The 11870-nt window shown below is 57.6% G+C and overlaps 4 protein-coding genes across 4 annotated transcripts; 1 reads left to right on the forward strand and 3 right to left on the reverse strand.

Annotated features, from left to right (window-relative positions):
• Positions 1-324: 324 nt before the first annotated feature.
• DL89DRAFT_313616 (heavy metal translocatin) lies at positions 325-3801 on the reverse strand (the record flags this gene model as incomplete). Its single annotated transcript, XM_040891012.1, has 4 exons — positions 3197-3801; positions 2500-3162; positions 1076-2408; positions 325-971 (listed from the first exon to the last, which is right to left on the reverse strand). The coding sequence occupies exons 1-4, from the start codon at positions 3386-3388 to the stop codon at positions 325-327; spliced, it is 2835 nt and encodes a 944-aa protein (XP_040744923.1). The 5' UTR covers positions 3389-3801.
• Positions 3802-6246: 2445 nt separating this feature from the next.
• DL89DRAFT_124939 (peptidase C14) lies at positions 6247-7588 on the forward strand. Its single transcript, XM_040883258.1, has one exon. It carries the CDS (start codon positions 6341-6343, stop codon positions 7412-7414), a length of 1074 nt encoding a protein of 357 aa, XP_040744924.1. The 5' UTR covers positions 6247-6340; the 3' UTR covers positions 7415-7588.
• Positions 7589-7936: 348 nt separating this feature from the next.
• DL89DRAFT_212304 (uncharacterized protein) lies at positions 7937-8737 on the reverse strand (the record flags this gene model as incomplete). Its single annotated transcript, XM_040884219.1, has 2 exons — positions 7937-8353; positions 8585-8737. Coding segments are annotated over 2 exons (570 nt in total), but the record flags the coding sequence as incomplete, so codon positions are not given.
• Positions 8738-10037: 1300 nt separating this feature from the next.
• DL89DRAFT_266416 (SEP-domain-containing protein) lies at positions 10038-11724 on the reverse strand. The gene has a single exon (XM_040887076.1). It carries the CDS (start codon positions 11671-11673, stop codon positions 10438-10440), a length of 1236 nt encoding a protein of 411 aa, XP_040744926.1. The 5' UTR covers positions 11674-11724; the 3' UTR covers positions 10038-10437.
• Between the last annotated feature and the right edge of the window lie 146 nt (positions 11725-11870).

Raw genomic sequence — 11870 nt, forward strand, 5'->3', positions numbered from 1 at the left:
GGACCTTTATAGCCAAAATCCAGGCCAGTGGCTGCGCAAAAACAGGAGGCTCAGTGTGAGGCATTTCAGGTGAATAGTTGGGGATGCAAATCCTATCCTCCTAAAGCACTCGGACTTCCTCCGCTCCAAACGCTGCCAAAAGCCTGTGAATATCGATTTGGCTGGCGTGTGCTGGGCGCGGCGGTCAGGTCGTGAAGAGAGCCGGTGGCGGCAATGCCTTCTGGCAGGGCGACACGGGTGTGGACGACAAGAAGTGCATGGGGTGCAGGGGCAACAAGAAGTCTCCAGGGCACTGGAAAGGCCATTTCTAACCACAGGACCGGCTCAAAGCAAAAAGCAAAAAGCAAAAAGCAATGGAATACATTGAACTAGCATGATAAATAATAAAGATATTTTCAGTTGTACTTTGGTTCGCGGAAGAGCTTCAGCGACAGGCTGCTCATCATGACCGTCAGGCTGCTGGCAATCATCAGGAGACCAGCGATAACTGGTGGCAGTCCGCGGTTGATAGGCTGGGTACAGGATGCCTGCTGCGATCGGAATGCACACGACATTGTACATGGACGCCCACACAAAGTTGAGCTTGACGCGGCGGAACACAATGCGGGACAGGTCGAGCAGTGTCAGCAGCGAGAGCAGCGTCGGCCGCATCAGCAGCGCCGGCGCCGTCTCCATAGCAGCAGCCGTGCCTGACCCCACAGCAATTCCGACATCAGCCTGCGCCAGCGCCGGCGCGTCGTTGATTCCATCGCCGACCATGGCGACCTTGGCAAACGGGCGCTTCTGTGGTCCCCTCAGGCGACCAAACAGGCGAGCAGCAACTGACGACGTAGGCTTCACAGACTGCCCCTCCTTGAAGTCGCTCTCGCTCGCATCATCGGCCGACTTGCCACGGCGCTGCAGCGTGCGGATGGTCTCGGACTTCTGATCGGGCAGAACGCCGGCCATGACATGGTCGATACCGAGCTGTGCTGCAATGGCATTGGCCGCCGCCTGCTGGTCGCCAGGAGATCATCCAGACCTCGATTCCGCGACGCTTCAGCTGGCGCACAACCTCGCGCGACTCCGGACGCACCTGGTCGGACAGCGCAAAGGCTGCGACGACCTTGCCGCGCATGCTGCGGCCAATTGGCACCAGTGCAACAGCAACCGATGTGTAGCCACTGGAGGTCCCACTGCGCGCGTATGTCCATGGGGACGTCCATCAGGCAGCCCTCCTCCTTGGCCCACGCCTCCTTGCCAACAAGCAGATGGGCAGTGGTAACTCCAGTCCAGCCAAGCGCGTGGGCAATCTCTGCTGGGAGTTCGACAGTCGCCTGCATGCCGCGGCCAGGCAGCTCCTGGTGCTCAAGCAGCTGCGCACGCACCGAGCCCGACTGCGTGTGCTCGCGGATATACGCACAAATGGCGGCGGCCAGCGGATGGCTGCTCAGCGACTCGATCTCGACAATGTGTGCATAGAGCCAGCCCGAAATGGCCTCAGCGCGCGACTGCTCGATAAAGTGGTCCGAGACTGCGGGCTTGCCAATGGTCAGGGTGCCGGTCTTGTCGAATGCGACGATGTCGATCTTGCTCGCAGCCTCCATTGTAGCGCCGCCGCCCTTGACCAGAATGCCCATGCGAGCGGCCAGCCCCGTGCCAACCATGATCGCTGTCGGCGCGGCCAGTCCCAGCGCGCACGGACACGCAATGACCAGCACGCTGATGGCATTGAGGAGCGCAAAGATCGGGTACTTCATCGGCGGTGCATCGTCCATATGTCCCATGCTGTCGGTGTGCGAGAGCTTGCCGCCCAGTCCGCCCATGAGCTTCGACGCCAGCCAGTCGGCCTTGATATTCCCCGTGGCACCGATGATGAGCCAGACAAAGAACACCAGCACCGACGCCAGGACGACCAGCGGCACAAACCGGTTGGCCACCCGGTCGGCAACCTCCTGGATCTGCGGCTTGCTCGACTGCGCGTCCCGCACCAGCTTGACGATCCGCGCCAGTGTCGACGACTCGTTGATGGCTGTTGCGCGCATCCGCACCGACTGCGACAGGTTCAGCGTGCCGCCGGTCACTGCCGACCCCTCGCCCTTGGCCACCGGCAGCGACTCGCCAGTCAGCAGCGACTCGTCGATCTCGGTGTTGCCGCGGACGATCACACCATCGCACGGCACGCGCATGCCGTTGTTGACTTGCAGCAGGTCGCCGAGCTGGATCTGGCGCGAGCTGATCGTGGCAAAGTCGTCGGCACCGTCCTTGGCTCCGGGCTTGACCAGCAGGGCGTCGTCGGGCTGCATCTTCACCAGGGCCTCGACAGCGCCGACAGTGCGGCCCTTGGCGATTGCCTCGAGCCAGCGGCCGAGGAACACAAACGTCATCAGGAACACAGCGGTTTCAAAGAACTGCTCGCCAGCGCCCTGCTGCAAGGACCACGCTGATGATCGAGCCAGCGTAGGCGGCGGTGGTGCCCAGCGCAATCAGCACATCCATGTTGGCAGTCTTGGCACGCACCAGCGACTTGTATGCGTGCTTGTAGAAGAACAGGCCGAGCGTGAACTGCGTGGCTGTGGCGATGAAGAAGGTGCAGATGACCGAGACCGAGTACTTCTGGAACACCTTGCGGTGGAATGCCTTTGCCACAGGGTTCGACGACGGCAGCGCCATGTCAATGATCATGGAGATGATGAGCATGGGGATGGCAAACACCAGCGACCACAGGAAGCGCAGCATGGCCTGCCTCCGGTGCTTCTCGAGGTTCCGCAGGGCCATTGTCGACGGATCAGCTGCGCTGCTCGAGTCTGCCCCGTCCAGCGGCGTTGCTGGATACCCGGCATCCGTCAGGGCATCGGCAATCTCGCGCACGCCAATCTCGCGCGGAATATGCTTGACCATCGCCTGTGCTGTGAGAAGCTGCACATCGGCAGCCTCCACGCCCGGCAGGTCATTGAGCAGAGATGTGATGGTCGCCACGCACGACCCGCACGTCATGCCCTCGACATTGAACCACGACTCGACTGCGCTCTCGCCGAGGATCGCCTTGGCGTCAGCCTTCGTGGCATCGCTGACAGGAGCCAGTGTCTTGGTGCTCAGCACGGCTGCATCATAACCCATGTCCTCGATGGCTGTGCAGAGGTCGGCGACGGGCAAGGCGTGTGTGTAGTGCCGCACTGTCGCCTGTGCTGTCATCAAGGTCGACGCTGATGCTGACGGCGCCGTCAAAGCTGCCAATGTGCCCTTCAATGCTGTTGACGCACGACGCGCATGTCATGCCAGTGACGCTCAGCACTGTTTCGGTCTCGGGCTGTGTCTCGGCATGATGGTCCACCGAGTCTGGAGCCGCAGTGCTGCTGCTGCTGCTGTAGCGGAAGTCGATAGTCTGCTTGTCTGAATTGAGTGACATGGTGGAGTGGGTTGTAGCGGGGGTGTATGTAAGGTACAATAGTCGGTGTAGTTGCTGTTGAAAGCAGTAGATCTGCAGAAATAGGCAAAGCCCTTGCACCTCGGCTAGTCTGGATGGAAGGAAGCCTTGGGTGATTTATAGACAGCTGCGTCGAATACTCTCGTCGAGGAGCGCAGTCTGGGGTAAGAGTTTTTTTTAGAGATAAGCACAGAAGAGTGGCGTGCGTACAATTGCTGCGCCGTTTCGATTAGACAGGAAGCAAGGCGGACGAATAGTGGGTGTTGCCGAATGGTCAATAGGGCAGGTGCGTAGGGAATATACGGCGACCGCGATGATTTTTTGGGTAGTGCTGCTGTGAATATACAAGTAGAAGCCACCGTGTAAGGACGGGCTGGTGAATGAGGAAATACAAAGTATGTGTAGTGGAGATGATGTTGGATGCTGGGACTACCCGTCCGTATATATAGCGGGTTTGCAAGTATGCTGTGTGAATGGCTTGCTAAATGGCACCATTGTGATGTTGCAAAGCCAGGCATGCACAGGTCCCTGGTTTCTGGAGTCTGTGCTGCCAGAAGGAATTGAGCCATTATTGCCCACCAACAGAAAGCATGGAATTCCGCACCGAGCGCCTGCAGATCCTGAAGTTGAGCGGTTTTCGCCGCCGGTTTGCTCAGCGCAGAATGCGTGTGCCTCTCGCCAAACGATCCACATGATGCAGGTGAGCGATTTTTCCCTGCTCAGTCCGCTGGGACACAGGGAAGTGGCACCTCCCTTGAATGTGCGTCTCCCTGTGACCAGCTCCGCCCCCTCATATACTGCCAAATCCATTGTCTCCACCCTGGGCAATATTGCCTCAGTGCTTGTTCTGGGCAACAGCAATGTAGCGGAAACTGACGCAACTGGACAAATGCAAACACTATATTGTGGCCTAAAAGAAGGTCAGCTCTCCTAGCACCTGGGATACACAGCCAGCAGCGCATGCACCCTGGCATAAAGAAGTATGGCAAACAGAAAGGACACAAAGAGGGATATGTCAGACAAGGTAGGCACAACACCAGTGGTCTGGTAGACCAGCTCCTGCTCCTCTGCAGTTGCTGATGTTCTTTGCACCTTTATTTTGTCCTCAGAGCCACGACAAACCACAAACAAGTCCTCCACAGCTATTGATTCTGTGAACCAGACTCAGTCTTGTGCCTTGATACATGACTTCTCCAGAACAGTGCACATCTTGTAAGCCTTTCCTCCAACTATACAACGGCTCTTCCTATATCTGGTAGCAATCTAACAGACCTGGAAGGCCATTAAACTTAGGTTTATCTCTATCTCTCCTGCCCACCGGTCTTATATATGAAGCTTTTCGCAGTTCAGCATCCCTAGGATATCAGATGAATCTGGCAAGTGCGCCACTGTAATTATAATATGCTCCTATATACCGCGCAACTTGTAACCTGCTCATGTGCTGTTTGCGGTCCTGCTATCAGTGCCCTTGCCTGTTCGGAGTTGGAAATGGCAGTAGGATCCTATCGGCAGCCCGCTGTTGCATGCGTTCTAGAATTGCCACACACCTCCCCAACAGTGCTGGCCAGCCCTGAGGATCGCCGATCGTTGTTGCTTGCCCTGCACAGGGTCACAGCGCACGTCATTTTCCCAAAGGGCCATCTTGCTCGTCCAGTGTAGGTTCCAGGATAGCGAGCTCCAAAGATCCAGTGCTGGGTGCACTCAACAATAGGCAGCCTGTCAATGCCGTGTATGGCCATACAGTGCATTGATTTTTCGTGTAATGGCGGTGGAACTGGAAAGAATGTCTTGGCATTGCTCGCCTGGCCTGCCAAAAAGGAATGTCAGGCTGTTGCGAATAGCGCGAAATGGGTGCACCGCATGCCGGCAGTCAGCTGATAGGCTGGCCGCATTGCCCGCGACACGGGGCCACGTAGCTTGTCCCCACGAGCTTGCAGCAGCCCAATTTCCTTAGGCGCTACAGCAGCCTTGTTTCTCTTCACCTTCTTTCGTCTGGAAGCTTTATTCTCCTTTCCTAAAAAAAAAATCGAATTCAGATAATCTTGGAGGGTAAACAGCTTTTTTAATTTCTCTCCAAAACACTTATTTTATTTCCCAGTCGCTCTGGTTTCAATTGAGAATGTATCCAGGCAACCAGAACTACAACAACAACCAGTACGGTGGCTACAACAACGGCGGCAGGCTACCAGCCGCCCCAGGGCCCGCCTCCGTCCGGAATTTCAGGAGCGCGGATTTGGCGACAGCAGCTATGGTGGTGGTTACCAACCCCCGCAAGGCCCGCCACCCATCTGGCGACGACTACTACAGCCGGGCCGGACCGCAGCTACAACAGGTGCTACAACGAGACCGCACACAGCGGTGGCTACAACGAAGACCGTAGTTACAACGGCGGCTACAACGAGGACCGTAGCTACAACGGTGGTGGCTACCAGTCCGGCTCGTATGGTGCGCCTCCACCACAGGGCTTCCCTGGTCAGGGCTATGCTCCCAATGACAGCCAGGGGTGGTTTCCCAGGCCAGGGGTACGCACCTAACGATGGGTATGGTGGACCCCCGCCCCAGCAGAACTTCCCTGGCGACGGGTATTCCACCCGCTGGACACGGTGGTGGCGGACCCCCGGCTTTCCCCTGGTAGCGGCGGCTATTCGGATGGCCCCGGGTCGTCCTACAGCCAGGCACCTTCGCACCGTGGGTCTGATGGCTACGGTGGCCCGCCCCAGAGCGGCAACAGCTATGGCGGACCTCCCCCTCCGGGCAACAACTATGGACCCCCAGGTCGCACCAACAGCTATGGCGCCTGGAGTCCGCCGCCATTCGGCAGCGGTAATGCGGTCCCAGCGGCCCGCCCGCCAGGTGGCTATGACTTTGGCGTCGCACCGCCAATGAACATGCCTGTCGGTCACTCATCGCCCTGAGGAGATTGACTACGGAGGCATGGACTTCCCTGAATGGCACCAGCCTGCATACACGTCCCCGCCCCCCCAGCAGCAGTACCAGCAGCAGCAGCAGCAGCAGCAGCAGCAGCAGCCCTCCCATGGAAGCATCCCGCAGTACAACATCCCACAGGAACTGCAGCAGCAGGCAGGCAAGGTGCAGCTGTCAAACTGTGCTGGCCGCAAGCGCGCACTGCTGATTGGTATCAACTATATCGGCACCAAGTACAAGCTGCGCGGATGCATTAATGATGTGCACAACATCAAAAAGTTCATCATGGAGCACTTTGGGTACAAGGAGTCCGACATGGTCATTCTGACTGACGACCAGACGAACAACCCGAGCCGCATGCCGACGCACCAGAACATCATCAAGGCGATGAAGTGGCTGGTGAGCGACGCCAAGATGAACGACTCGTTCTTCTTCCACTACTCTGGCCACGGCTCGACTGTGCCGTGCAAGAGCGGCGAGGAGCTCGACGGCAACGACGAGACGATCTGCCCGGTCGACTTTGTGAAGAATGGCCAGATTATTGACGACGACATGAATGCGATCATGGTGCGGCCACTGCCGCCTGGTGCGCGTCTCACTGCTATCTACGACTGCTGTCACTCCGCGTCGGCGCTGGATCTGCCGTTCATGTATAACCACATGGGCAAGCTCAAGAACGAGAAGGCGATTACCTACGCCGGCAAGGGCCTGAAGGCAGCGGGCGAGTCGTACCTGAAGGGCGATATTGCTGGAGCGCTGAAGGGACTGACCTCGTCTATTGATGTCATGATGACTGGTGACCAGAAGCTCGAGCGCGCACGCCGCAACAAGAGCTCGCTGGGAGATGTTATCATGTTCTCTGGGTGCAAGGACGACCAGACGTCAGCTGATGCGAAGGCTGAGGACCTGTCATTCACGGGAGCGCTGTCGCACGCGTTGATCAGTAGCATGAACGCGAAGCCGCGCCAGACGTATGTTGAGCTGCTGCAGGACATCCGTCGCCGCCTGGCTACCAAGTACACCCAGCTGCCCCAGCTCAGTACCGGCCGTCTCATGGACATGAACACCGTGTTTATCATGTAACATGTAGCCATGTGCAAGGTATGACGTTTGGAAGGAGGCACCGACTGCGATGATTCTAGCTGCCTCGTTAAATGTTTATTCCTGTTTCCTTCTCTATTTGCCTCTTTTTCCTTTTTGAAACATGCCGCATGTTATCACGCCAATGAAAAATTTTCATTCCATCGATTTTGTATTGCCATCAGGATTAAAAAAAAAAGCGGGTATAAGATGTGAGTGGTGTTGCGTGTGGATGACGCTAGGGTGCCATCTGCGGCTGCTTGCTGCCACCTACAATGTTCAGCTTGTCAGGGTTGCTGCTGCTGGGCGTAAAGTGCGTGCCGGTGTTGCTGCTGCTGCTGGCGCCATTTCCCATGGGCGCCGTGGTGGGCATCGTAGCGACGAACTCGTACGGGTTTCCTGGTGTGCGCCCTCGAGACGTATGGCGTTAGTCTGCGGGATGGCGCCCTCAAAGAACGGCGACTGCACAGCGTGCTCAACCATTCCTTGCTCGCCGTGGCGAAAGTGCGGGGCAATGGCAGGGTTGGGCAGCTGGAAGTAAAAGGTCTCCTTGGTCAGCATATCAACGGCGACATTATACCAGGCAATAATGGCGGTCAGCATGCCGACGTAGCCGCTGGCATGCAGCACGCTCTCGCTCTGCGTCCAGTTGCCGGCGCACGTCAGGATGTTTGTCGCCAGGAGGAACAGCAAAAGCATGAATGTGCCCCAGTTGCTGCGCGAGGAACCAAGCAGGAAAATGAACGTCTGCAGGACCCACACAAGATTGAAGATGCCCAGGGATTGGGCGCGCATGTCAGCTGTCATGCTGCTCAGTGTGTCGGCAATGCCGAACCCGGGGATGAGTGTTGCCGCATACGACATCCAGTAGCAGCCGTAGGATGTGAAGACAACTGCACCAAAGCCGTTGTTCGAGGCAAAGGCCCACGCGCCTGCCAGCACCTAATGAAGACAATAGCAAAGGAAATTCGGGATGTGTAAAATAGCATGTCAGTGGGGTGTGCTGTATAAACAATCGCAAACTATGGCCATGATGTTGGTGGCGGCGGGAGAAGAAGGGAGGGCGAGAATCAACCAAAGCAGGTTTGGTAGAGCGCGAATTTGCCCTATTACCCAACTGCCCATTGGTTGGGGAGGGGACAGCGGATATCTTTTGACCATGCTATCGCTTACCTGTGCCATGCCGCCGTAGAAGAGAGCGAGACCAGTGACGATGTTTGGAGGGGCGCCAGCGGCTATGCCGATGGCACCGGTGTGGAGAGCAGAGACGAAGGTAGACACGGCAAAGCCGGAGTTGCCCAGCGGTGCTGGGTTGCTGAAAGGGCGCCATTTAGGCTCTTGACGGACCATTGTGTACATTTAGCGTGAAGGGCTGGTTTGTGGAGGATGGAGGTGATGTGTCAGGAGCGCAGGGAGACCAGTTGAGTGGGATGCGTTCGAGAAGTGGAAAACGAAAATAGTAACTGCTGCTGTGTGCACTAAAAAATACTGGTAGATCTGCAGGCGGGTTTCAGAAAACGATGGAGGAAATTAGTCGCTCAGGGCAAAGTGGATATGAAGCGAAAATGGTATCCGTGCGTTCGGTGTTAAAACCAAGTAGTGAGGAAATTGCAGCGGAGAACGAAAAGGAGGGTGCTGTCGAGCTCCGGTTTCCAAAGGGTGGACACGGGCCACTTAAATGAGAAATAGGGGCTCTCCAGCTGAACCGCTGCGATGAAAGAAATGTCGATGAGAAGAAAAATTGCCGCTGCCCCTCAGTATTGGTGGGGGCGAGTGGCGATTGCGAGCAGAAATCCTGCGCCCAAACCTACCAGCCCGCGTATTTAACAACGCCAACGGGAAATATGCGCTAGTGGCGGTCCCGCCCAGGCACAGCGGAATCTCGCTGGGGACAATCTCACGGGATCCTCGCTGCCCTTGCCCGTCGCCTGCCCCCTTTTGTCGCCAGCGCACACCTGCCAGTCTCTCCTCAAATGTGCACGGCGCCGAAACCTCCTCCCCCTGCTGTTTGGGAGCAGCGCTAGATGGGTACGCTTTTGGAACACGAATTTTATGGACTCGGGGAAGAACGGGGAATTTTTCCTGATAGCCGCTGCTAATGGAAGGTGAAGAAAGAACAGATGGCACGTACATTTATGCGTGGGCCGAATAGTGTGGCCCAGCAGGAGGGATCGACTCGGAGGATATAGGCGCTTTAGGAACGCCTCTCCCATGCGGCAAGACTTGATGTGGAAGGGCACAGGCGGTCATATATGGCCGTGTGCATGACACATGTGCAGAGGACAAGCCCTTTATTCCAAGGCGGTGATACATGGATGCTCGCTCTCGAACCAGGCATTCCAGACATGCCCAAAGTGCCCAATCCCCGACACATCCGGTTATAAGCAGGACGTCGGAAGGGCCAAAGCTGCAATGCCAGAAATGGATGGACAGGGTCGGAAATGCGATATCAGCTAACAGCCCAAACTGCTGGCTGGCATGAGCCTTTTTGCGCTTGGGCACCTGAGATCACCCTGCCGATATTTTGATATTCCAAGCAAACTCCTGCTCTGGAGTCGCAAGCAATTGAAGCCTGGTACTGCTATGGAGCTCGGGACACGACCAGGATCACCGCTAGTCCCGATACTTTTGCAGAACAGCTATTTGCTTGCTCTGCAGGAGCTAGTTCTGGACTCACACATCATCTCACATGAATGGGCAGATTCGGAGAGGAAAATGTTTATAGTTATGGCTGGGCCAAGGTGTCTGACTAGGATAATATGGCCAGCACAGGCAACTACGGGAGTCGCTCGATATTTTCCGGTCGGCCAAAGCTAGGGCCATCTTAGTGGGCATGGATTAGGGTCAGTCCTGCACATGTGCTTCCTCATCAGCCGTGCACTGGCTGGGGATATCATATCAAACCGGAATCAATCTGGAGCCTCTACTCAGAATGCCCCTCTCAGGTGTCAGATACTACGGCATGGCCAGCGGACTGGTTTGGAAATCGATAAGATTGGGAAACAGAAAAATTGACCAAGGTCAGCTCAGATGAAATGCTGGGCGATGGCAGCGTTTGCGATCCCGGCTTCCTCGACGGTTGCACTGTCGTTGTCGAGCACCTTGGGCGGCATCATGGTCTTGAAGTTAAACGGCCGTGCGCTGGCTGCGGGCCGCTCATGCAGCACATACGCCCGCAGATCACCGATGGTGTGCGAGGGGTTGACCTTGGCGACAATGCGAGTGCCGTCAGCCATGCGGATCTGCACCTGCACTGTGCGCTGGCTCGGGTCAAGTGTGATCGGAGCAGCGGCCTTGGCTGACGACGACGACGTGCGGCGGTGGAACAGACCGCCCGACGCCGGGGCAGCAGTCACGGGTGGGGAGATGCCGCCCAGGCGGTGGCCCTGACCAGAGAACGGCTGCGGCGGAGCAGACGGCGGCGGGGTGTAGTCCTCTCCGGTGCGCTTGACCACGCGCATCTCGACCTGCTGGCCCGGCCGCACATTCAGGATATCTAGCGGCGCGCGGCCCTGCAGGATGGCCTCGAGGTTCTGGCGGTTGCGCGGGTCCTCGGTATTGTACAGCGGGCCGTCGCCGATGCTGAAGCCGTTGCGCCAGAACGTCAGCTGGCGGACCGCCACGTCATCTTCGGTTTCGCTCGGCTCCGACGGCTGGTACTCGTCGTCGTCAGCACCGCCCAGCGCACGGCCGCGCCCAGAGAATCCGGCCTCGGACGGTTGTGCTGCAGGCTCGGGCGGCGCCCCGCCCTCAGCTGCGCGACGCAGAATCCGGTCCACCAAGGACCCGCCCTCGTCGTTGCTGTCGCTGGACCGCGGAGGCGGGCGCACCGCCATGCCGCTGCGCTCGCCGCCCGCATACCAGTCCTGCGAGTCGTCGTCGTCGTTCTCTTCTTCGTCACCCAGCGACGACAGTGTCGCAATGCGCGAGCCTGAGCCGTAGCGGCGCCGCGGCACTGAAGATGCTGCCGAGTTCGATGGCGGCGTGCCGCTGGATGCCGCGTGGATGGGTCCGCCGCCCAGGGTTTGCGCGGATATAACAGGAGCTGCGGCCGAATGTGTCGGGTCCTGGGGCAGTGCCAGATCCTCGTGGTTCTGTGCTGGTAAGCCCTCGGAGAGCGGCGGCTCCTCGTAGAAATTGCTTAGCGCCGCATTCAGATCCCAGTTGTTGGCCTCCAAATAGAACCGCGCCTGGTCTTCGGTGCCCGGGTTGACCTGCAGCCACTGTGCGATAAGCTCGTCGTGTGAAGTGGAATCGCCCATCTCTAATGTGAAGGATTGGTTACGGCTTTGTAGTGTATTGAGCGACTTAAAAATAGCTGGCAGTTTGGGAGTCAGCACACGAGAAAAGAGAAGTGGTGTTTGAGTTTCTGAGAGCGATGACGACAAAGGGCTGGGCTTTTGAAAATCAGATCAGCCATGCGATTAGGACGTGAGGGAGCCAGCATCTGTGCTGCGGC

Source organism: Linderina pennispora (genome assembly GCF_002104995.1).
Source record: "Linderina pennispora strain ATCC 12442 chromosome Unknown DL89scaffold_4, whole genome shotgun sequence".
NCBI lineage: Eukaryota > Fungi > Kickxellomycota > Kickxellomycetes > Kickxellales > Kickxellaceae > Linderina > Linderina pennispora.

What these genes read in the sequence shown, in the direction of transcription:
- DL89DRAFT_266416 (XM_040887076.1), bottom strand. Translation starts at nt 11,673, where the DNA reads ATGGGCGATTCCACTTCACACGACGAGCTTATCGCACAGTGGCTGCAG.
- DL89DRAFT_124939 (XM_040883258.1), top strand. Translation starts at nt 6,341, where the DNA reads ATGGACTTCCCTGAATGGCACCAGCCTGCATACACGTCCCCGCCCCCC.